This window comes from Salvelinus fontinalis, chromosome 39, assembly GCF_029448725.1.
Source record: "Salvelinus fontinalis isolate EN_2023a chromosome 39, ASM2944872v1, whole genome shotgun sequence".
NCBI lineage: Eukaryota > Metazoa > Chordata > Actinopteri > Salmoniformes > Salmonidae > Salvelinus > Salvelinus fontinalis.
Window position 1 is genome coordinate 16,676,475 of NC_074703.1, and position 25,358 is coordinate 16,701,832.

The window sequence follows — 25,358 nt, forward strand, 5'->3', positions numbered from 1 at the left end:
CCTTCCGCCGAGAGAAAGACCCACATCTGCGTTGGGGGCGAGCGCTGCGTAGGCTAAAGGATGCGAGCAGGAGTGGCATTTGGGTCCCTTTAAATAGAGCCGTTCTCAAACTTTGGACCATCAGATCAGCTGAAGTTTGCAAACAGTTTGCTGCAGAACTCACAGCTACATCCGAAATCTCTGTGATACATTTTCTGTGTTTTGGGTGTAAAAGATGGAAATAACCAATACATCTGGGGTGAGGGACGCCGTCCTTGTGCTCTTACTGGCTGTTCTTCAGGGATTTCGACTAGTAGACGCTCTTCCAAACCCATCACCTCTCCTGGGATCCAACTGGGGGAATCCGAGAAGACGTTGGACCATCAGATCAGCTGAAGTTTGCCAGTTTGCCAGTTTGCAGACGTCTTCAGACGTGAACAATTTCTACATTGAGATCAGTTTAAATGGCCACTTGCGCAAAACTACACTTCGAAGCTCATACAGTAAGTTCTTATTACACTTTTTGCCGTTTGGTTTTGATTGAAATTTTGTTTAAAGTCTTTGTCTTTAATCTGCTTCTATAGGCTAACACATTTCATTTTGTCAACAGGTGTGATTTTATTGAAGGCGGAAACAAGAGAGCGCGTGGCGATACTTGTAGTCAAAAGTAACCGCTACCTGTGCATGGATGCCCTGGGAAACCCTTTCAACTCTGTAAGTAAATGCCCATTTTCATTATCCATTGAATTGAAATACATGTTTTCTTAACATGTAGAATAAGACTCGTGAGAGAAGTTTCCTAATTTGAGCTCTTTCTGTCATATGCCTACCAAAAATGCGCTTTTACGCACGGATTTCAGACCACTTTTATCCAAACACATAGCCAATATAATATCAAATTTTTACATTGGTCGAAGTGTTCTTGTGTTTAGCACTCAAGTAACACTTTGAAAATGAAGTTATTTTATGTACGTTTATAAATGGTCTGTTTGCGTAAATGTATCTGTTTACAGACCGTTTGCCACAAGGAAGACTGTCTTTTTAACCACACGTTATTGGAAAACCACCGCGACGTGTACTACTCTTGCAGAACTGGTATTCTGCTCAACTTGGAAAGGATGAAGCAAGTGTACACTGTGGGTCAGAATCTACCGCAAACCTCCCTCTTCCTGTCGGAGATGAACACCGTGCCGCTGGAGCGCCTCTTGCACCGGGAGAAGAGGAACCGGGTGGTTGATTCTTCTGATCCTTACAACATGCTGGGTCAAACGGAGGAGGATGAGGACTCCCGGGCAATGACGGAGCTGGATGACACCTTGGAGATGGACCAGGAGGCTGAACTCCCCGAGGGACGTCAAAGTCAAAGTCTCCCTCCGACGACCCGTGGAACGTGCATTCCCTAAACCCCCGTATCATTAATGGAATGATGGGATAAGAGGACAGGACACTCGCAGTTGTACGCTTGGGTTTATCAATGTAAGCTATGTATGTGTTCACGTTGGGTCTTTTCCAGCAGTTTTGCAATCAACCCTCAATGTTTTAAACAGATGTAATACTTGCGAAAGTCGGACCGTGCCACCATTTTTAGGGCATATTAGTAATTGATATGTAGTCATAAGATGAAATATGTATCCAAAAAAGTACCACATTAGAACCTTTTATTTCGGCCATTCTTCACTATAGCACAGTGAGTAACTCTTGGTTTCCGTGATTTTTGATTCCAGGACGCAAATTCTGTATTTGATTGCGCTCTGTTTACGACGAGGATTCTTGATATGAAACTTAAACATATTCCATCTAAAATTAGCCCTACTATAATGTTTAATATGCCAGAAGGCATGCATGTTATAATGCATGTTCTTCAAGGGAGACGTTTAATTTTAAACGGAAATGAATGGTCCCCTCTACAGGGTATCAGAACAAATACAAATACAAAAACAAATGTATTTATTTAAATCTATTAATTTATTGTTATTTATAGTATTTATATGGATGCTTAACTGTTAAAGAGGAATTCTGAAAGCCTTCTCATAACTTACAGGTTATGTGTGTGAGGGCTAGTGACATTTATCTTGAAAAAATGTATTATGTTGAAGAAAATATGACTTTTTACAATTCATTTATATTGTATTTTAGATTAATATTTTAGAACTTCAGAATGAAGAACTGTATACTCACAGCCACTTCATCCTAGAATTCTATGTATGATGCAATCATATAAGTACAGGCTAAATGTGTGAGGAAGCTCTGTGTCACATTAAGTGCTAAGCAGGTTGACCGTTGACTCATTCACTTCGAGCTTCCAGTCATTCAGGTTGCATGTCTCACGCTTCCGCATCTCATTATGGAGAAAATTGTCATATCTTAGTTTTTGCCAAACCATCACTGTCTACAAATAAACATTTCCACATTCTAATTTTGTTTCACTCTCACTAAGTAACATGTTGGAGGTATTTTAGTCAAAGGAACACATTACAGTGACCACTAATCTTTGTCCTGTTTCACTTTGAGGTTAAACCACATTGACCTGGCTGTCACATCTGAGAGGAGCCTTAACAATCTCAGTGGTGGTCATGAGTGAAGGCAGATTTTTTAGATTGATATGATAGTGTAGATATTTTCAATATTTTTTAGGCAGTTCATTCACACATTGCAATATTCTTTCAAAAAAAGAGCTGTAATAACACTCAAGTTTTATGCAAACCCACCCATTCATGTTGAAGGATCAGATTTAGTACAGATGTTTATGCTGCCACTGGTGCCTTCGGAACATTACTCATGGTTGTCTCTGGAACAATCTAGACACAGGTCAGTAGCTGTCGATAATTTTCAATTGCCCCAATTTTTTGACCGGTCACGCTCTGCCTGAGCACTGAAACAAAGTGATTTCTATCAGGTTTTAAACGTGAGCAAGCCTGTAACTCGGAAGGGGGCCCTCGGGTGATTAAACCTGATATTTCCCACCCTGCAAACCTCCAGCGGTTCAAATCCTGCTTTGCATAAAGAAACTACAAGACTTGCACAAGCTATTGCCTCTTATGCAACCTTTAGTGACAATTACATTTGAGCAAGATCAGAGGAAGCTTGTGACCACTTTGAACACTTGAAATACATAGCCATTGAACATGTTAAACACCAATATTGAAGCCTTGTATTGTATTGATTAATCACAACCAAAATAATACCAAACAATACTGTAACTCTGTACTTTTTCAGTGTATAATTTATTATCTCATAATGGACAAGGACCACAAAAAGTGATAACTCCACATTGCATTGTAAAGGCTTTAAAAGATAATGACATTCCTCACACTTTTCTGCCTTTGGTAGAATATATGACAAAAACAAAAACAATATATGACAAAAACAATACAACTAAATCTTCAACATGATCAACTTAGTAGTGGAAACAAACCATTACATTATCCACACTAAAACATTCCAAACAAGTCCTCATTTCATTGGACTATGACACAGGAAGTGTTTAGTTTCCATAGAACATTCCATGGATAAATATTGGAAGACCGGGAAAATCGACTCACACAGGATATACAGACATCCTGCCAATAGTTCTGCTGAATTTGCACTGAGCAATGATCTACTGTAAAAAGGGTCCATTGACAGCTAAAAAGCAAATAATTTACCCTGTATTCCCATAATACTTTGTGTCCTCTACTTCTCAGTGTACTTGTCTGTGGTCGGGTATTCATTCCTCTCCCGTGATCAATTTCTGATTACATTTGTTAATAGAACGGGAAAAACAGACAAACCTCAATGACAAAGGAACAAAATTATGTAAAATAGATACATGATATCACTACAGGGATATGGACCCAACTTCAGACTGATTCAAGCTGCACCATTCGACCTCTCAAGCCAACCCACCCCGATCTCTAGCCAAATAAATACACAATCAAACAATCAAAAGAACAACTGAGGTAGTACATTTTTGTGTGTAATTGCCATCGCAGCGCCAGCATATTTTCTGCTGTTGTCAAACCTGTCAGCATTACACGTCATTGTTGGAGTGACAGTGTGTGTGATGAGTCATCATTAAGGACTGGTATAGTGACTCCAAGAACATCAGAAAAGGTAGAAGATACCGATCTTCAAAATCTATCCACTTTGGGGCACTTCCAATACATATTCATAAAAGAGCCTATGGTCACCATGGGTGAGGTCACATGACGTGTAGGTTACTTAAAAAGCTTTAAAACAGGCGAAGATATAAACTGTGCAAAAATGCTTAATTTATTTACTGTGTATAAAATAAAAAATGAATCAATTGGTGATTTGTGCTCTTGATGACCCTACTAAAATCTCTCCCCAATTCATATCATCAATATTAGACAGGTCACTGTGCCAGATATTCTTTACTTTCAGTGGTTTGTTAGCTACAGTAAATAACATTTAAACAGAACAGAGTAGTGACAAAACCTTTTGTGTTGCCTTGTCCATCATTAATGTGTGATGTAACATATGTTACGGGAGGTCAGGTGGTCCTTCCTGTTGGTGAAAACACAGCGGACAGCAGAGAGCGCCAGGCCAGACTCTGTGGGAGACACGATGAGGACAAAGCGGCTGATGCCCGTGTTGGGGCAGGCTGACAACAACTTGGACATCTTCAGGCCCTGGGGCAGAGAGCACTGCAGGTCCTCCACAAAATGTCTCACAGCCACACGGATGTAGGCCCCGTGGCTCACCACCAGGGCATGGAGAGGGACACCCTCCATCCCGTCGTCAGGCAGACCAGGTAGGGGCCTATCTGTGACAGACTCAGCTGCACCGGCCCCGGCCTCTCTCCCTACAGCAGCAGAACTCTGTCCTGAGCAGCCGTGGTCGTCAACCATGCGCTGGTAAAGGGACTTTAGAAACTTCTTGCATCGCAGCCTTACCTTGAGGGAGACAGACACACGTTTAAATTATACAAGGACTAAAATAATACTTATCTCCCTAGAAGAAAAATCTATTAATGATGTGTTGAGCTTCTGCCTTGAAGTTCCGAGTTGAACCCCTGCATGGCACTGTTGGCCATGGAATCCAGCTCTGAGCTGTTGGCGGCTAGCCAACAGCAGGGCCAAAGGGAAAGCTGATAAAATGTTTAGATCCCAGTCTAACCTGTTCCAAGGTCTCCCCTCCTGGAGAAGTATAGTCTCGACACGACTGGCCGGCTCTGTTAGCCATGTTCTTTAGATCCTCCTTGGGCCGTCCTTCTGCGATCCCAAAACCCTGTATGATTGATGAACCACTTTGATGATACTTTTCTATGCATTGTATTTGAATGTCAAACTCTAAGGTCCCTGTTGAGGTAGACTGGGCTGGATCAAATGTATACTACATACATGCAATAGGAGGCATATGAAAGACTTACCCTCTCTCTGAGTAACGGGTCAAAGACCATTTCAACGCCCGAGGAGTGAACATTGTTCCTCATAATGATTTCTGCAGTCTGACAAAGGATAAGGATGTGTGAACAATGACAGCATTGTCTTAATCTCCACACCTACAACCAAATCAGCTACTAGGCTAGAAACTAACATTGCCCTCATTAATGTACTTCTAAACTCAGCAAAAAAAGAAACGTCCCTTTTTCTGGACCCTGTCTTTCAAAGATAATTCGTAAAAATCCAAATAACTTCACAGATCTTCATTGTAAAGGGTTTAAACACTGTTTCCCATGCTTGTTCAATGAACCATAAACATTAATGAACATGCACCTGTCGTTAAGACACTATCAGCTTACAGACGGTAGGCAATTAAGGTCAGTTATGAAAACTTAGGACACTAAAGAGGCCTTTCTACTGACTCTGAAAAACACCAAAAGGTAGATGCTCAGGGACCCTGCTCATCTGCATGAACGTGCCTTTGGCATGCTGCAAGGAGGCATGAGGACTGCAGATGTGGCCAGGGCAATAAATTGCAATGTCCATACTGTGAGACGCCTAAGACAGCGCTACAGGGAGACAGCTGATCGTCCTCGCAGTGGCAGACCATGTATAACAACACCTGCACAGGATCGGTACATCCGAACATCACACCTGCAGGACAGGTACAGGATGGCAACAACTGCCCGAGTTACACCAGGAATGCACAATCTCTCCATCAGTTCTCAGACTGTCCGCAATAGGCTGTGAGGCTGGACTGACAGCTTGTAGGCCTGTTGTAAGGCAGGTCCTCACTAGATATCACCGGCAACAACGTCGCCTATGGGCACAAACCCACCGTCGCTGGACCAGACAGGACTGGCAAAAAGTGCTCTTCACTGACGAGTCGCGGTTTGTCTCACCAGGGGTGATGGTCAGATTCGCGTTTATCGTCGAAGGAATGAGCGTTACACCAAGGCCTGTACTCTGGAGCGGGATCAACTTGGAGGTGGATGGTCCATCATGGTCTGGGGCGGTGTGTCACACAGCATCATCGGACTGAGCTAGTTGTCATTGCAGGCAATCTCAATGCTGTGCATTACAGGGAAGACATCCTCCTACCTCATGTGGTACCCTTCCTGCAGGCTCCTCCTGACATGACCCTCCAGCATGATAATGCCACCAGCCATACTGCTCGTTCTGTGCGAGATTTCCGGCAAGACAGGAATGTCAGTGTTCTGCCATGGCCAACGAAGAGCCTGGATCTCAATCCCATTGAGCACATCTGGGACCTGTTGGATCGGAGGGTGAGGGCTAGGGCCCTTCCCCCCAGAAATGTCTGGGAACTTGCAGGTGCCTTGGTGGAAGAGTGGGGTAACATCTCACAGCAAGAACTGGCAAATCTGGTGCAGTTCATGAGGAGGAAATGCACTGCAGTACTTAATGCAGCTGGTGGCCAAACCAGATACTGACTGTTACTTTTGATTTTGACCCCCCCCCTTCATTATTCCATTTCTGTTAGTCACATGTCTGTGGAACGTGTTCAGTTTATGTCTGTTGTTGAATCTTGTTATGTTCATACAAATATTTACATGTTAAGTTTGATGAAAATAAACGCAGTTGACAGTGAGAGGATGTTTCTTTTTTTGCTGAGTTTAGTTCTACCCGCTGACATTTCTCATATCCTGTAGTCTACTTCTGAGGTTCAATATATCCTCTGCTCTCTTCCCTCCTTCACAGTAACATATACAATGGAGAACTTTTGTTCCGGGAATTATTGAAGTGACTTTAACGTCTCATCTGAGTCTTTCCCATTGAAAAGGTGTTGTAGTAAGGAATGATTTTACTTTGACATCAGTTGCCAACATCTCCTGCCATTTTCTGCTATTGAACGGCAGTGACAGTGCAGCAGCAATTATAAGTCCACACTGGGAATCTAAACTAAACAGAGGTTACATCCTACATCTGCTGTGCATTGTTAATCTTTCCGGTGGTCAACTAACCTTGGTCCCAGGCTCAATTGCTACATAGAGCCAGCTGGGTGGACGAGGTTAGGGTCACCTAACCGTAACCTAAGACGACATCCCATGTAACACCAGTGGCATCTCAGGAAAACTCACCTGTCTGGCGCGCTGCAGGTTACAGGACAAACACATTGGAGAACCTGAGCTCTCTGAGGTACAGTCCTGCAGCCTCTGCCTGCTGGATCCCCGGCTCCGACAGGGAAGTGTCCACCCCCTGACCTGACAGCACAAGATCAACAGGTAGAGTTGAAGTCGGAAGTTTACATACACCATAGCCAAATACATTTCAACTCAGTTTTTCACACTTCATGACATTTAATCCTCGTAACAGTTCCCTGTCTTAAGTCAGTTAGGATCACCATTTTATTTAAGAGTGTGAAATGTCAGAATAATAGCAGAGAGGACTTATTTCAGCTTTCATTTCTTTCATCACATTCCCAGTGGGTCAGAACTTTACATACACTCAATTAGTATTTGGTAGCATTGCCTTGAAATTGTTTAACTTGGGTCAAACGTTTCGGGTAGCCTCCACAAGCTTCCCACAATAAGTTGGGTGAATTTTGGCCCATTCCTCCTGACAGAGCTGGTATAACTGAGTCAGGTTTGTAGGCCTCCTTGCTCGCACACGCTTTTTCAGTTCTGCCCACAACTTTTCTAAGGGATTGAGGTCAGGGCTTTGTGATGGCCACTCCAATACCTTGACTTTGTTGTCCTTAAGCCATTTTGCCACAACTTTGGAAGTATTCTTGGTGTCATTGTTGATTTGGAAGACCCATTTGCGACCAAACTTTAACTTCCTGACTGATGTCTTGAGATGTTGCTTCAATAAATCCACATCATTTTCCTCCCTCATGATGCCATCTATTTTGTGAAGCGCACCAGTCCCTCCTGCAGCAAAGCACCCCACAACATGATGCTGCCATCCCTGTGCTTCACAGTTGGGATAGTGTTCTTCGGCTTGCAAGCCTCCCCTTTTTCCTCCAAACATAACGATGGTCATTATGGACAAACAGTTCCATTTTTGTTTCATCAGACCAGAGGACATTTCTCCAAAAAGTACGATCTTTGTCCCCATGTGCAGTTCCAAACCGTAGTCTGGCTTTTTTTAATGGAGGTTTGAATTAGTGGACAAATTATCCGAATTGAATTGCTTGTCTACCAGCCATTGGTGTGTAATGGTATGTGATAAATGTAGCCTATTCATTGAAGTAAAGAGAGGGAGTTTAAGGATGCTTGCAACTGAAAAGGTACAAAACCATTCAATTTGAGTTGGATATATTTTCTTCAACATTATAGGTTGTTTACCACTCTGTATATTTTATCATCTAAAAGAAAGCTGCTATATAGTAAGTCATTACTAGTATCTCACCTCTGAAGATTCAATACTGCAATTGTTAGTGAGAAGATATAATACCCAAACAACTTGTGCTTTAGTGTACATTTCCAAAACTCTATGTCAAATATACAAAGAAAATTGTAAGAAGTGTGAAGAGGTATGTGGCTCTGCGGTTTAAACAATACCATGCAGCCAAGAATTTGTAGGTTCAAATATCATCTTGTGTGTGTGTTTGTGTACGTTTCTGCAACTCTCGATGTCAAAATTACAAAGAGTATAAAAAGTGTGAAGAAGTCTGTGGCTCGGAGGTCAAAACCATACCTTGCACCTGAGTTGAATGTTTTATCCTATACTTTTACACTTCAGTGTGGATTTCTGCAACTCTTAACGTCAAACATACAGAGGAAGAAGAAGCATTAACCTTTTACTGCAGTGGGCAGTATCAGGGTCACGCAGTGTTTCTTGGTAGTCCTAAACAAATCTACTTTGAAACAAAAGTATACACCTCACACACATGGTTATGAGATAAAAAAAAAGAAAAAACCTGTACCATATCAGATTTAGAGTTGAAATGTATAATTTTTTTTGTCTGCATCCCAATATTACACTTTAAATACATCACAGAACACAAATATAGCAAAACAGTTTTACATAAACACCAGATTTTGGGGCGTAAAAATAAATAGTTTATTATTTATGAAATTATGTAAAATATTCATATGATTCCACTTGAGGCCACTAGGTCATTTGTCTGCAGGAAAGGGGTACAGACTTGGTGGTTTAATAGTCATAGAACTGACTTACAGCCAAGAGGTTGTGGGTTTAATATCATCTACGTGTGCTTTTGTATACATTTTTGCAACTCTCATTGTCAAAATTACAAAGGAGAACGTTTGAAGGAGTCTCTGGTTCTGGCGTAAGGATCCCACCCCATAAGAAGTTTGAACCCACGGCCACTAGGTCAGATAAGCCTATAGCTGCAGACACAAAATAGCCTTTTGGTGCAGCATATCTTCAATCAAATGAGAAGCCATTTAGCACCTTCAAGCTTCAACTTACCTTCATATGGGCCTGCATAGTAACTTGACTGCACAGTACACCACCACCAACCCAATTACTCTACACATTTCACCTTCCCTTTATCTCGTCCACCAGCTGGCTCTCTATGCACCAATTTGAGCCTGGGGACAAGGTTAACCTTCCCTTAACCAGCACAGAACAGAAGTACATTACTAGCCAGTAAAGATGCTTCACTCTTTTTTGTGGGTCAAATTTATTGAACAGAAGTTGTGGATCAGACACTTCTGAGGTACATGTGGTGGGGGTCAAAACGAACTGGAAACCCACAGTTTTCCACACTGAAGGATTACACAAACATTTTTTGATCATAAAAAAAAAAAACTCACTAAATGGGTACCTCACAAAATGCATTCCACTTAATCCAATACACTGATCCTAAATGTGCCAATTAAATTGTAACTCATATGTAGGAAAAATAAGATACAAAATATATTTTTATTGTTTTCCAAATACATTTTATATAGCCGTCTCTTATTTAGCACTAGGTATGATATGAAATGCCTGGTATATGGTCCTTTACTTGGCCAACGACAGATCAGTGTAATCTGACGGATGACAAGGAACTTCTGTTGTCTGAAGAGAGGAGGTGCCACGTGAATATCCTGCCTCTCATCCAGGGTAAAAATCTAGAACCTATCAAAAACGTAGAGTCAGATTTGATTCCACTAACTCCCTGAAAAACTGCTGAGTTGTGAGGTATTGTCCAATGAACCTGAGGTACACCAACATTTCAATGGTAGAATGCAGCAAGGAAACGACAAAACACCAGATAAATGGAAAGAGTAAAACATGCTATTTTAGAAAACTGCAGAAGGTATTTCCAGTCGAAGACGTGTCCCACTTTACCGGTCACCAGTTTACATACAGCAAGGAAAAAGCAAGGAAATAATGATACTTTAAAATTCATAATTTAGCAGCACACTCAAGTGAATATCACAATTCTAAGATTGAAAAACAAAAAGCTTAATAGCAGCAAGAAAAAGATATCAAAGATAAACAGATCCATTTTGGCTTTCATCACTTAGAAATTAAATTAAGTAATTAACAAACAAAACTTTAAAACGCTTACCCATATCTTTTCTCAGTTTATAGCAAATTGCATTTCATGAGAAAAAGCAAATAGGTTTTAAGTACTTTCTGCTTTGGTGAACGTGGATGCCAAAAGTAAAGAGCAAAGTTTTCTGCCTATAGGTTCAAAGTCAGTATGTTCTTTTTTTTTCTTTTCTGAAAAACAAGCTGAACTGTGGAGCAAAACAAAACACTAAAAAACTATGAACCAGAAAAAAACATTGTGTAATCCTTTCTAAGTAGGACCATCATATTGATTTGGATATGAAGAAGGCAAAAATAAAATTCAAGTTAAATGGATGTAATCAAAGAATCAAGTCTAGATGTGATTTTTAAAGCTTTCCTAGGTTTGCATTGCAATTGATTTGGTTCCATGTTGGTAAACCCTTCTCCTACTCATTGGTCAGGAAATGCCTTCTAGTCCTTGTGCATCACCCTAAGTGGGAATCCAGCCCAGAGAAAATCAAATAACTTAAATTTAAAAAATCATAAAAAAATAAAACATTAGAAAACCCACCTACCCCGTTTGATCACCATCCACTTCAGCTTTTAAGGAACATGTTTTTAAAAGTGCATTTAGGTTGATCCAAGTCTTTGACGACTTAAATATCTAGTTGGATTTAACAGGAGGCCCTTACAGGAAATGTTCCAGCACACCAAACTGCTCCCTCGTGATCAACTATTGACCTATCAGAATGACAACCGCCTGCAGCCCTTCCAATCAAGAACAGGCTTGTTCTGGTGTGCCACGAGAGCTTCCTACCATGTCTTCATCAATTTCCCCCTCATTTGAACTGTTTGCAGTCCTTCATTTCATGGCACCAATCGTGCCGTCTCTAGTTCCATTCTCAAAACCTCCCTTTTTTGCCATCTCCTCTCACTCTCCAATAGGCTACTCCACCTTTGCCAAACTTCCACTGCTCTAAATGTTCCACACTCCAACTCTACAAACCTTTTTTAACAAGCCATCTGACACTAACAACTGTAGTTTCATTCTCATCTCCAGACTAAGACCATCCCTCCAACATGCCGTCTCCCTTTCCCTAGTATTGGCTTTGGCTGACCCAGAACAAAAACATGCTTTCACGCCAACTTTCCTGACAGACTTAAACAGTGCTCCCTGGTATAAAATGTATACACGATCCTCAATAATTTTCTAATAACATGCAGGAGTTTCTCAGAGCACACAACCCAATAACATACAACAACAAAAATAGCTTTGTTCAATTAGAAAGTAAATATTGGCTTGGTATTAGCTTGGTAATGAAATCAAGACCTTAACAGCTGATAGTTGTTCTATCCTCGCTCTCACCCTTAGGGGGCAGTATATACACACCCTCAGGACTCCTTACCTGTCTCTCTCTACCCTCTCTAGCTCTCTTTGTGTTCTGTGTGAGTGGGCCCAGCCCTCTCCTGGCCAGCATATAAGAGCATAAATAGGAAGCAGTGCTACAGATGCAGTTTAGCAGGCAGAAGATGCAGCTCTCCTCGTCCTGTACATTAGCTTCTCCTAAATAAAGGTGTATGAACACTGTGCAGAACCAAACCAGCACTTAATGTAATGAACACAATACTACAGGGGCTTCCTGTATTTGAAATTGACGGAAACACCCACCCACTGTGAAATTGATAAATGCTTACTAATGATTAACAATAATTATAATAATCATAAAACTAAATTATATTGAAATAACAATATCTAGAATACCAATAATTAGAATACAATAATATGAATAATAACAATGTTTTTGCTAGCTTTTTTAGAGTGAAAAACTATATTTTGTATTTTTATCAAGTAAAAAAGCGTATATTTCTATATTTAATAATTCAATGATGCAAATCTATTCAGGTTTCCTTTCTGCAAACCTAAGGCACTATCAAGTTTTCAAATACATTGGGTCTAAAAAAAGCTTGTTTAATTTAACAATGGCACATATGTCAATATGTGACCAGCTAAATATAGATGGGAGCCACCCATTGAATAATTTTTTACCTATTCTCTATATTGTTTGTAAAAGTTCTTATCAGTTGATAATTCCAGCATGATGCTGTTGACAGCTCATAGATTGCCATCCCAAACTTTGTGGGACCTCAAAGGTTGACTTAACAAACAAGGGTGGGAACTCGTAGGTTGGTGTGGCATTTAGTAGTGGGAGTTCATTGGTTGACTTGGCGTATGTGCTGGCAGCTCATTGCTTGACATTGCGAATGTTGTTAGATCCCATAGATTGACTGAGCGACGTAATTGGTGGGAGCTCACTGGTGGGCATCTCTCATGTAGATGGTGGTGGTGGGAAGCTCATAGGTTGACGTCGCGTACGTCTGTTGGGGTGCTGGATACGTCTGTTGGAGTTCTGGACTGGTCTTGCTGCTCCATGGCCTTGCTGCCTGGCCTGCCTTGGGCCATCTGCCTCTGCTGCTGTTGCTCCTGCTGCAGGCTACTGGCCAACACCCTCTCTATCTGCTCCTGACACGCCTTCAGACAGTCCTGCAACAGACACAGAGAAGAGACATCAATACACTAACACCTCTACTTTAGGTGCTGTACACACACTTTTGATTGACCCCAGACATCTGTGGACGAACAGTTAACGCTGTCATGCAGTTACACGTTCGACAACTGACTGTTATTGGAACAGCTTTGGTCACATGCATGGCAGGCCAGACCGGGAGAGTATTATGAGTCTTGTGATAGGTGGTCGTGCCTGTTTCATGACCAGTCAGTCACTAGAACAATGGGTACCAGCGCACACAGACACCAGGCACAGAGCGGCGACTCATTGGGCCCTTGAATCCTCCTAAACACAAGTGAGGTGTGGGTAGAACATTCCTAATAGTCCTAAAGTCAATAATGGGCTAGACTTCCAAATGCTTACATAGTCCCTTTATACTGCAACATTTTTGACCAAGGCCCATTGGGTTGTTGAGAGGAACACAGCAGCCCTGAGACCAAAGAAACCTTTCTCATCACTCAGGACACAGCGGGTGGATCTCAAAAGTAATTTCCCTGATTCCGTGCGTCGTCTCGTGGGAGGTCTGACTCTATGGAGCCGAAAGCGTGGGCCCTAAAGAGTGCACACAGCTCGCAAAGAGGCCAACATTCCCTTGAAATGTACGGATAACTCAAACTTAATGGGCCACAGTCTGAGCGCCAGCGTTGCCATGGCCACATAATAACCACAGGTCTATAGAGAGCTGCTGGGTTGTTCCTAGTCTTAGACTGACTGTGGCCCCTGAGTCCCTGTGTGCTGCTGAACTGGCCTCAGGTTCCTTTGTGTAAGCCAAGAGTGCAGACTTACAGTGATAAAGAAATACCTTAGACAACAAAACAGCGATTTAATCTGTGACGCAAAATTATAGATTTTCTCATCTGCAGTATATATACATATACAGTGCCATCAGAAAGTATTCAGACCCCTTGACCTTTTCCACATTTTGTTACGTTACAGCCTTATTCTACAATGGATTAAATAAATAAAAATCCTCAGCATTCTACACACAATACCCCATAATGACGAAGCGAAAACAGGTTATCTACATAAGTATTCAGACCCTTCGCTATGAGACTCGAAATTTAGCTCAGGTGCATCCTGTTTCCATTGATCATCCTTGAGATGTTTCTACAACTTGATTGGATTCCACCTATGGTACATCCAATTGATTGGACATGATTTGGAAAGGCATACACCTGTCTATATAAGGCCCACAGTTAACAGTGCATTACAGAGCAAAAACTAAGTCATGAGCTCAAATGAATTGTCTGTAGAGTTCCGAGACAGGATTGTGTCGAGGCACAGATCTGGGAAAGGTTACCAAAACAAGTCTGCATCATTGGCCTCCATCATTCTTAAATGGAAGAAGTTTGGAGCCACCAAGACTCTTCCTAGAGCTGACCGCCCGGCAAAACTGAGCAATTGGGGGAGAAGGGCCTTGGTCAGGGAGTTGATCAAGAACCCGATGGATACTCTGACAGAGCTCTAGAGTTCCTCTGTGGAGATTGGAGAACCTTCCAGAAGGACAACCATCTCTGCAGCACTCCACCAATCAGGCCTTTATGGTAGAGTGGCCAGATGGAAGTCACTCCTTAGTAAAATGCACATGACAGCCCACTTGGAGTTTTCCAAAAGGCACCTAAACACTCTCAGACGTCTGGAGGAAACCTGGTACCGTCCCTACAGTGAAGCATGGTGGTGGCAGCATCATGCTGTGGGGATGTTTTTCAGCAGCAGGGACTGGGAGACTAGTCAGGATCAAGGCAAAGATGAACGGAGCAAAGTACAGAGAGATCCTTGATGAAAACCTGCTCCAGAGTGCTCAGGACCGCAGACTGGGGCGATGGTTCACCTTCCAACAGGACAACGACCCCAAGCACACAGCCAAGACAATGGAGAAGTGGCGTCGGGACAAGTCTCTGAATGTTCTTGAGTGGCCCAGACAGAGCCCGGACTTGAACCCGATCGAACATCTCTGGAGAGACCTGAAAATAGCTGTGCAGCAACGCTTCCCATCCAACCTAACAGAACTTGAGAGGATCTGCAGAGAAGAATGGGAGAAACTCCCCAAATACAGGTGTGCCAAGCTTGTAGCGTCATACCCAAAAAGACACTAGGCTGTAACTGCTGTCAAAGGTGCTTTAAAAAGGACTGAGTAAAGGGCAAACATTTCTAAAAACCTGTTTTTGCTTTGTCATTATGGGGTATTTTGTGTAGATTGATGAACATTTTTTTGAATCAATTTTAGAATAAGGCTGTAACCTAACAAAATGTGGAAGAAGTCAAGGGCAAGGGGTCTGAATACTTTCCGAAGGCACTGTGTGTGTATGTATATATATATATAGCAGTGGAGGCTGGTGGGAGGAGCTATAATAATGGAATAAATGGGACAGAGTCAAACATGTTGTTTCCATATGTTTAATACCGTTCCATTCATTTAATTCCAGCCATTACAATGAACCCGTCCTCCTATAGCTCCTCCCACCAGCCTCCACTAATATATATGGTGTGGGAGCTCTCAATGCATGTCATCTTAAGGAGTTAGGAAATCTGTGAGTTTCTCATCTGCCATTTCCCCTGGAAAGATGGAGTCTCTGTTAGGCATAAGAGAAGAGTTAAAGTGGGAGCCATGCAAAGGAACTGCCTGCCTGTGTCCTACCACAAGAATGTGGGCCCTGGGTTCTAAGAAGACATTCCCTTGCCTCTGCTCTTTATAGCTGCAGTCTAGGTCCCGAGCCAAGACCCACAGGCTCTGACTCCATGAAAAGTAAATAGCTTCAATGTGCGACTACTGCAGGCATACTGTAGCATCGCTCTTGTTTACCAGGAAGATCTCCGTGCTCCAAGCCCAAGAACTTTGGTGAATAGCTAAGTCTAACAGGCAGCCAAAGAGGGTGTCGGTGCCCATTGTTGGAACACATTAAGTATTTATACGCTCGCCAACACTGATATTACCATCTCTTCAACCATCTCGTTTCCCGCCATGCTCCCAAAATGTCTGCCATGTAGCACTTACCTAGCCTGATATCAGATCTGTTTGTGCTGTCTCGCTAACTCCTTGTCATTCATTGACATAATAAGGAATTGGCCAAACATTAAAAACAGACCTGGGATCAGGCTATAGACACTACTTACCACCTCAGTGTTGGTGATCTTGGCCAGCAGGTCAGTTAGACGGTCTCGACTCAGGGCCTGGTCTGATTGGTCCAGCTGCAGGCCGCAGACGGCCGCCCCCACGCTGCCCGTAGCGATCATGGAGGGGGGGTTCATGGCGAAGCTGAAATCTGAGGATAAGAGACAACGTGATCCGTCAGTCACCTGTCGGACATCAGTGAGTTCACAACAGTCAAGGGGGGACAAACCAAAATCATAGTTGCACATTCAAGTCAAGGAGTAGTCCAAAAGAAGTGAGGAAGCATTTAGAGGGGGAAAATCTACAATATAAATTACGAACTGAGTTGAACTGTACTTTCCCACAGACTAACACATTCACACAAGATGCACTATCAAGTCAAGATGTAGTCCAAATGAAGTAGCGGAGCATTTAAAGACGTTCAAACATCTTCATAATCTCTTAATATGAGTTCTTAAAGAGCTTAACCCAACTTTCCCACAGTCTAACACATGTCCAACATGGCCGTGGTGGAGCCTGTGTGTTTTCCCTCACTCTGCCTCAACTGTGATTAGGAAAACATAGCAGGAATCCTCCTACTCAGTGAGCAATGAGTTCCAGAAACTACTCCCTCTTGTCCTCCATCAACCAGGCCCAGAGCGCTCAGCGACAATAGCCCTGCCTGCTGGCGGGGGAGGGAGGAAGCAGGCCTGGAGGAAAGGAAACGGCCCTAAAGTGGACTGGGTTTAGCTTCAGCTCCAGCTCTAGCCCAAGCACAGACCCTGGTCTCTGTGCTGTGGCCTTCTCTCTCTTTATAGAAAGAGGATGCGACTGATAGCTTTGGATCAACCCCAGGGAGTAGTCCAACCACTCTCGTCTCCTCCTCAAGAGGCCAGCTGTGCAGAGGCCAGAGAGCTCCCCTGTCATGAGAACAACATTCAGTGCAGCACATAAAACCCCAAACATTTACATTACTGCTAAACCACAGCTGACTCTTTTTTTATTGTGGCTGTTTTGCGCTTGTGATATAAACGGGCTGCTTATGAATAGTGGGGAGACCGCTGAAACACGCCCAAATAAAAAAGCAACACTAAAATGGCACTTAACAGCCACAGGGCATGAACCTCATTGAAGGAGCCTATGTCTTGAATACCATATTGTAGTAAACAAGGACTTATGGGCCAGATCGGATCAAAGAGACACGTGGCAGTAAATCTCAAAACATCAGTGGACTTTTTTCCTAAGTTGCATTTCCTCCCTCTAACATTATCTGACGTGAAAGATGTAATATATAGGAGAGAGAGAGCAACAGCTGCCTACAGGTCAGCTAGATGGGACTGTCTTATTACTGCATTCAATCAGAACAAGGACATAGGAGGTAGGGCAGGTAGCCTAGTGGTTAGAGCTTTGGGCCAGTAACCGAAAGGTTGCTAGATCGAATCCCCGAGCTGACAAGGTAAAAATCTGTCGTTCTGCCCCTGAACAAGGAAGTTCAGGGGCACTGTTCCTAGGCGGTCATGGTGAATAAGAATGTGTTCTTAACTGACTTGCCTAGTTAAATAAAGGTAAAAAATACAATAGGATAAAGGAAACAAACCCATTGGGATTCATCCTTAGAGATTAGGAAGGGTCTGAAGCAGCATCTGAGTCCATCCTGCTCCACAGCAGAGATGTACAGAGGCTAGGGGAGGAAGGAAGACTGCCGGCTGCCAGTTCTGACTTATCAAACCTGGAAGGGCCTCTGTCAATAAACAACACGCAGAGAGAGAAAGCAATCCAGCTGCTGTATCCTAGTCCACCGAGGAGGAGGTGGAAGGGGAGCCAAACAGCAGGCGAGGAGACTCATCCACCCAACTGTCATCACAGGGGGAGGCTAACCTAAACACTACACGCACTGAGAGGATTCTCCCAGCCTCCTTTAACTATACTATTAATGCCTTATATGCTCAAAGTGCTCTCGATACAGCTTGCATCTGCTTTTAGTAGCCGTTCTAATGTAAAGATGACCCCATTAGGCTATGAGAAGTGTTCCAGTGATGGGAAGAGAAATGTGGAGAGCAGCCATTGGATGGATGTGTGTTTGTGGTCCCTGTCCTTAGACTGCTGAGTAGAGGGTCAGATGAGTGCAATCAACGATGAGTCACAATGTCAGATAGATTGTGAACGAGAAAAAGGCGAGACTATCCTATCAGGAAGCAGAAGTTCTCCTGAGGTAATTTCCTGTTATTACCTGTGGCACACAGGGCGATGAATGTCTGTGTGTGCTTGCGAACCACAGATAGCTTATCTTTGGGCAGGGGCAGTCTGTGTAGGATGTGATCCACAAAGTCATTTGGGATGACTGCTGCCATGTTCCACTTCAACTTCCCTAGGACCACCAACTCCCAGTCCTAGAGGACAGAAGGAAGAAAACAAAAGCTTGAGAAGAATTGCTATGTCTTGTGGATCATTATTATGCATTCACCACTTTACTCAGCCTTACTGTCAACAAATGCATGAGCTGGGTTTATAAGCTGCTAACACTTTATAGGGTATTAGTGCTAAACGATTAACCAAAATGTTGGTTTTTAAACTACTAATTGACTGACGTCGGTTCAATTATTAGAATTGCATTTTGTTTTTGTTTCTTCTTTTGTGAGCTCAATGCACACATCGTCCAGTTTCTCTAGAGATAAATCATATCGAGCCTGAACTGTGCGATGTAGTAGGGTGTTGTCGTTTCCAACAGGCCAATATTCTGCATAGTTTAGTGAAGTAATTAACTACAATAACCATAATCCATTGCGCATCTACTTGTCCGGTCTGGGTTTATTTTACGCCTGCTACGGAGGAGAGATAAATGCATGAGGTGATAGAGAGCAGCTGTTGCTTCGCGAGGAATCTACCTGAAAATAGATTGTTGGTATTCAGCAGTCATAAAATTATGCCTTATTTACTTTGAAGTAGTAAAATAGTGATTTTGTCAGACAGAATAGGCAGCAGCTCTATAGAGATGAGATGACTTGGAATGAAATAATAGTCCTCAAATAAAACAAGTGTAATATACATAAGTGAAATAGTTTATTAAAAGTAAAATAATTTGAAATGATGGTTAATAAGTGATAAGCGGTAATGGGCAGTCACTACCATCATGGGACTTTTATTAGTGGTTTTATTCTGTTGCACTATAGGGTATGTTTGAGGATTATTGATCCTGTTACTCTTCTGTTTCCCATGAAATACCATGCATACCCACAAGTCTGTCTCAATTCAGAGGAGACATCATTCAACACCAGAGCAACATTTTCCTTGACACTCTCTCGCTCTGCATGGTTCTCTCATTGCTCTTCATGTGACGTGTCGAGCCTCGCCACTGGTTCCAGCCAGAGACAGCAGCATCACAGCCACAGTTGCTTCCTTCCTGTCACAAGCCTTAGCTAGCGTCTTTGGTCTGCACCGCCCGTGTTGGTTAGCACGCTGCGGGGAGCTTTCATGTTAAAAGCAGCCTCACCAAGGGGAAAAGGAAAGGAACAAAACAGCCAATGTGACAAATTCAGCTGATCCCCCGACTGGTTTCCTCTTTTGAGATGATGGGTCAACCCGAGATGGAGACTGTGGCAGGGAACGCCCATGTTTACTGAAACCCGTCTGTTAGTGTGGACAGGGACAGGCCCATCTCTGAGCAGCTCTCTCAGATTATAGGGGCAGCCCAGAACAAGCGTCAGCCATACAGCGGGACTTCATTAATCTATATGTGTTTCCTACCAGCGCAGCGCCACACATGCAAACGATTAACCTATGGTAAGCCTGTGGAGAATGTTGACTGAAGATGTGCAGGGAGGTCTGTCCTATTGTCGCTGCTGCGCTGACTTCCTGGACAGCTGCCCTTGCTAGAAACCCCCTGAATTCCCCGCTCTCTCCCAGCTGATGCACCAGCAGTGGCTCATTGACAAAGAATCTCAATTTCACCATCCATGTCTCTTCTCAGCCTGGTCCCAGGTCTGTTTGTGCCGTCTAGCATGAGTTGGCATTACTGTGACTTTAGGAATTGGCAAGACAGCACAAACACATCTGGCACCAGCCTCTACCTATAAGTTTCCATTCACTTTTTCCAAAGAAACCTCTAGCACAAGGGTTGTGTGATGACGCAACCCCAGCAGCTGGACAGCGGAGAAACGGACACAGTCCTATCGCTCTCCTATGGTGATTCATATTTGGACACTTGAGCAACATGGGTGGGACATGCGATTTATTGTAGTGTAATGGTAGGGAGGAATGTTTTATCTGATACTAAGGAGTCACAGACTTTAAACAGTTGCTAAGAGGGGGGGCTGGTTAACTGGGGGGGTCCCCTGTGGAATAACATGTGAACAGTCCCCTGAGTGAGACCAATCATTCAATTAACAGAAAGTGGTCAAGAAAAGAGTTGGATATTATGAAACAAATGTATATAAACTTCCTCAACCAGTGGATATTAATAGAAACCTTTGTGGATGTATGCACGACTGTTCCTTTCTACAAATGATTCATCCACAATGTTGGAAATGTTGAAATCCTTCTACCGTAAGACAAACTGGATAACTGCCACTAGGTGGCAACACAGGCCACTTTAGTTCAGACCTGATCAGGCACTCTCCTCATGCATGCATAGGCCCACTGTATGGCCAAGGAATGAATCAGTCTCCAGAACTGTACACTGACATATTTAACCAAATATGGCAGAAGAAAAAAACGAATATTGTACAATTATTGGGCTATACATGAATGTATGATGTTTTAAGTAATTGCATACTTTTCCATGCTTTAAGAGAGAAAAAAATGTTTCTTACCAGCAGCTCCCTTGGTGTGATGGAGTTGTCTGTGTACATGCACAGCTTTTCTGCAGTTAATGGACGACTCTCCTTTAACTTTGTTGCAAGGAACATGCATACAGCTCCTAGAAGTTGCAAATAACACTTTCTAGTGGGCGCCACCGCTAAAAATCTGTCCAAATAATTAATAGCCAAGGGGAAAACGTCTTCCTCACTCTTCTCCTCTTCACAAACCTGATGGGAGAGAATATTATTATTATATTAGGCCTACTATTTTTAATTATTCTATCAATATGTACATGAATGTCTGCAGAAACAAGAAAATATCCCTTTTCAACATTTGCATGATGGGAAAACCAAATGTGATCTATGTTGTCGATATTCAGTGGATCCGCATTAAAAGCTTCAATATCAAAGTATATCAAAGAGTTCTCATTCGTTATAGCCTGTAGCGGAAGTCGTGCCCAAACACCCACGCTGCTCATTTCGCCATGTCCGTCATATTTTCAAAAAATAATTACAAATATAAATAAATTAGCTACAGCAGGAAAATTGTATGCGTAATGTTCATAAGCCATTCCTAAACCATTCCCGAAAATTGAGAAAGTAATTTGTCTTCGATTAAAGTTAATAATGGCAAAAACTAAAGTAGCCTGTGCGTGCTTGCTATTTTGAGGCAGCGAGAACTGGAAAGATTTTTTTCAAAAATGTGTCATAATTATTTAGAACGGACAAATTGGATAGATTCAACATGAAAATGAAGCTTAGAATGTGTTCTTTCATTTAACTGATTCCATAACCAATACAATCCAAGATATTGACATTCAGCGAACTTAAACGCATGGTGATAACTTTAGCTAGCCTGGTGGAACTTCCCAGGCACCACATGCCTTGCATGGGTCATGTCTCAGTGAATTAAATTGTAAAAATTCGGCTACATGCCTTGCATGCCAGCTCTCAAAACAACCACCCTATGAAACTTTAATAAAACATCTGAATAAATAGACAAACTTATTACAGAGTTATTAGAACATGCAACAGTCTTATACAAAACGCAAACACCCCTGTAGGCTCATTTGTTTTAGAGAAATCAAATCGTATTATACACAGCACACTTATTATAGTGAGATATGCCTTCAAACAATATACCTGACCAATGCACAAATGCCTTGAAAACAGCACTATACCTGACCAATGCACATGTAGGCTAAAAACGCTCACAAACCTCGTGCATCCATCCTGCAACCATTCGCCTCATATTTGGCTGAATGTCCTTCTGGACACATTTAAAATACGAACATTGCGGTAGAAACCTGTCTTCTATGGTTAGCAGACGTTGCAATACTCTGTCGTCATAGAGAATGTTGGGGTCAATTTGGGCAAGCACGACTTTGTCCTCGAAGCAAAGAAGTTCCATGGTTCGGTTCTTTCCTTTGCAGAAAAAATAAATAACGTCAAAACAGTAGTGGGGACAGTGTAAAACAGCTGGAGAAGTAGGCTATTCGGGAGGAAGCATGGGTGAGACTGCAGGGTTTATTCCAGCGTAGTCCTGCCTCTCGATAGCCTCTGTTTCCTCTCAGCCCTGGGCTTTAGGCTACTTTCCGCTTATTGAAGTCTGAATAAACGCAGGGTAGTCTATAGGCTATGATGCAAGCATATCTCATTCTGCACAATAGTTGGCTAGGCTATAGTGATAGAGCAAAAGCTTGTTGTACAATCTATCTTTTGCTGTGTTGCTAGAAGCAGGAACCGGATGAATGCCACCTCACTCGTTTAACTTGTCCCTCTCCCCACCCCAACTCCGGTCTCACACATGCGCTGATGCAGTGAAATCGAACATTAGGCTAAAGAAATGTCAGACATGAACCTAATCGATCACAGTAGCATTGTGAGGTTTCTGTATCTCTTATATCTTAGTTTGTCATATTTAACCAGGCTACTGCTTCTACTACGGCTAACGAATATGTCTCGGCTATTCTTATCTAGGCTATTCTTAATTGGCACTTAATGTGTTAATTATCAAGAGCTTGGAATCTAGCAAACTAAACTGCGAGCTTTTCTTTAGTTCAACTAACTCAATGTTTACAGAACAGTATCCTATACTGTTGAAAAAGGAACTAAAAACCATTGAGCTGAAAAAGCAACATCTTACTGGGATGATTACACAAATGTCCTCTTTCACAAACATTACCAAAAATAACTAAATGAAATATGCTGCATCTTCTGAGTTTTTGTATGCACAGAAAGAGAGGGAGAATTGTCTCTATGGGAATACCAAGGTTAGTTGAATTAGTTTACTTCAAAGGGGACAGGCTGAAACCATTCAGTTTGCATTCCACTTTCAGGTCAGACAGATATGCAATTAATATAGGCCTATGGGGGAACAAGCTGACGAACTCAGTTATGGCGTGCATGAGTCTCAGCTGGAGACCAAATGGAACCCTGGCTGCTATGCTCATACCAGGCAGCCATAATCCAAACCTTGGGGGAAACGGAGGTGTCAGACAGATAACGCTCCCTTTGGTCAGTGCTGCTGTGTGTGCATGTGTCTAATGATAACACGTGTCAGCTACTATCACACAGTCCAAGTCGCACAGAGGTAACAGAGACTGGCCAGAGCCCTGGGAAAACGTGGAGGAGCGTGAAATCACCTTGATCCAAAGATTCCTGCTGCATACCAGCTCACTGAACCCATTAGAGCAGGGGCTCCGAGACATACAGGCCCCCAGATCAGAACAGATCACAGGATGACACCAGGGTCAGAGAAAGACACACACACACACACACACACACACACACACACACACACACACACACACACACACACACACACACACACTGGGGAGAGAAAGATAGTGGGGTAAAGAAAGATATTAGCTAATCCCTGAAATTGTCCTGAAGGTCAACGCCATTATGTTAAGAATGATGTGTGATCGAGTGAGTAATACAAGCGAAACTGCCATGAAGTGTCAGTTAACTGCCAAACCTGATTATAGAGTGCCCACATAGCCAGGGCCCAGAGTTTTTCATGACAGTCTGACCCTCAGGGACAACTCGGAGCACCACGATGGCACATGAAGAGGCACAAAGTCTATTTTGGTTTATTTGCAGCAGAAAGGAGCATTCCAGGCAGGAATGCCTGTGTGTGAACAGTCAGTGGTGAGAATCTCTTTCAGGGCTGTAGAGTGGTACTTGGAGCCAATGTGGTAAGAACCTCTCTCAGAGCTTCTCAGTGCTGTAGAGTGGTACTTGGAGTAAATGCGGTAAGGACCTCTCTCAGAGCTTCTCAGAGCTGTAGAGTTGTAACTGGGAGCCAATGCGGTAAGAACCTCTCTCAGAGCTTCTCAGAGCTGTAGAGTTGTACTGGGAGCCAATGCGGTAAGAACCTCTCTCAGAGCTTCTCAGAGCTGTAGAGTTGTACTGGGAGCCAATGCGGTAAGAACCTCTCTCAGAGCTTCTCAGAGCTGTAGAGTTGTACTGGGAGCCAATGAGGGTAAGAACCTCTCTCAGAGCTTCTCAGAGCTGTAGAGTTGTACTGGGAGCCAATGCGGTAAGAACCTCTCTCAGAGCTTCTCAGAGCTGTAGAGTTGTACTGGGAGCCAATGCAGTAAGAACCTCTCTCAGAGCTTCTCAGAGCTGTAGAGTTGTACTGGGAGCCAATGCGGTAAGAACCTCTCTCAGTGCTGTAGAGTTGTACTGGGAGCCAATGCGGTAAGAACCTCTCTCGGAGCTTCTCAGTGCTGTAGAGTGGTACTGGGAGCCAATGCGGTAAGAACCTCTCTCAGAGCTGTAGAGTTGTACTTGGAGCCAATGCGGTAAGAACCTCTCTCAGAGCTGTAGAGTTGTACTGGGAGCCAATGCGGTAAGGACCTCTCTCAGAGCTTCTCAGTGCTGTAGAGTTGTACTGGGAGCCAATGAGGGTAAGAACCTCTCTCAGAGCTTCTCAGAGCTCTAGAGTTGTACTGGGAGCCAATGCGGTAAGAACCTCTCTCAGAGCTTCTCAGAGCTGTAGAGTTGTACTGGGAGCCAATGCGGTAAGAACCTCTCTCAGAGCTGTAGAGTGGTACTGGGAGCCAATGCAGTAAGAACCTCTCTCGGAGCTTCTCAGAGCTGT

At 43.0% G+C, this 25,358-nt stretch overlaps 2 protein-coding genes and 1 pseudogene across 2 annotated transcripts; 1 reads left to right on the plus strand and 2 right to left on the minus strand.

Moving 5' to 3' along the window:
* The first annotated feature begins 214 nt into the window (after nt 1–214).
* Nucleotides 215–1,382, plus strand: LOC129838313 (fibroblast growth factor 23-like). The gene is made up of 3 exons (XM_055905220.1): nt 215–482; nt 590–693; nt 993–1,382. Exons 1-3 carry the CDS (start codon nt 215–217, stop codon nt 1,380–1,382), a joined length of 762 nt encoding a protein of 253 aa, XP_055761195.1.
* A 2,930-nt stretch (nt 1,383–4,312) lies between these two features.
* On the minus strand, nt 4,313–7,598 carry LOC129838394 (fructose-2,6-bisphosphatase TIGAR B-like; annotated as a pseudogene).
* Nucleotides 7,599–12,656: 5,058 nt separating this feature from the next.
* On the minus strand, nt 12,657–23,018 carry LOC129838584 (G1/S-specific cyclin-D2-like). Its single transcript, XM_055905659.1, has 5 exons — nt 22,470–23,018; nt 21,263–21,478; nt 18,685–18,844; nt 16,478–16,626; nt 12,657–13,338 (listed from the first exon to the last, which is right to left on the minus strand). The coding sequence occupies exons 1-5, from the start codon at nt 22,659–22,661 to the stop codon at nt 13,150–13,152; spliced, it is 906 nt and encodes a 301-aa protein (XP_055761634.1). The 5' UTR covers nt 22,662–23,018; the 3' UTR covers nt 12,657–13,149.
* Between the last annotated feature and the right edge of the window lie 2,340 nt (nt 23,019–25,358).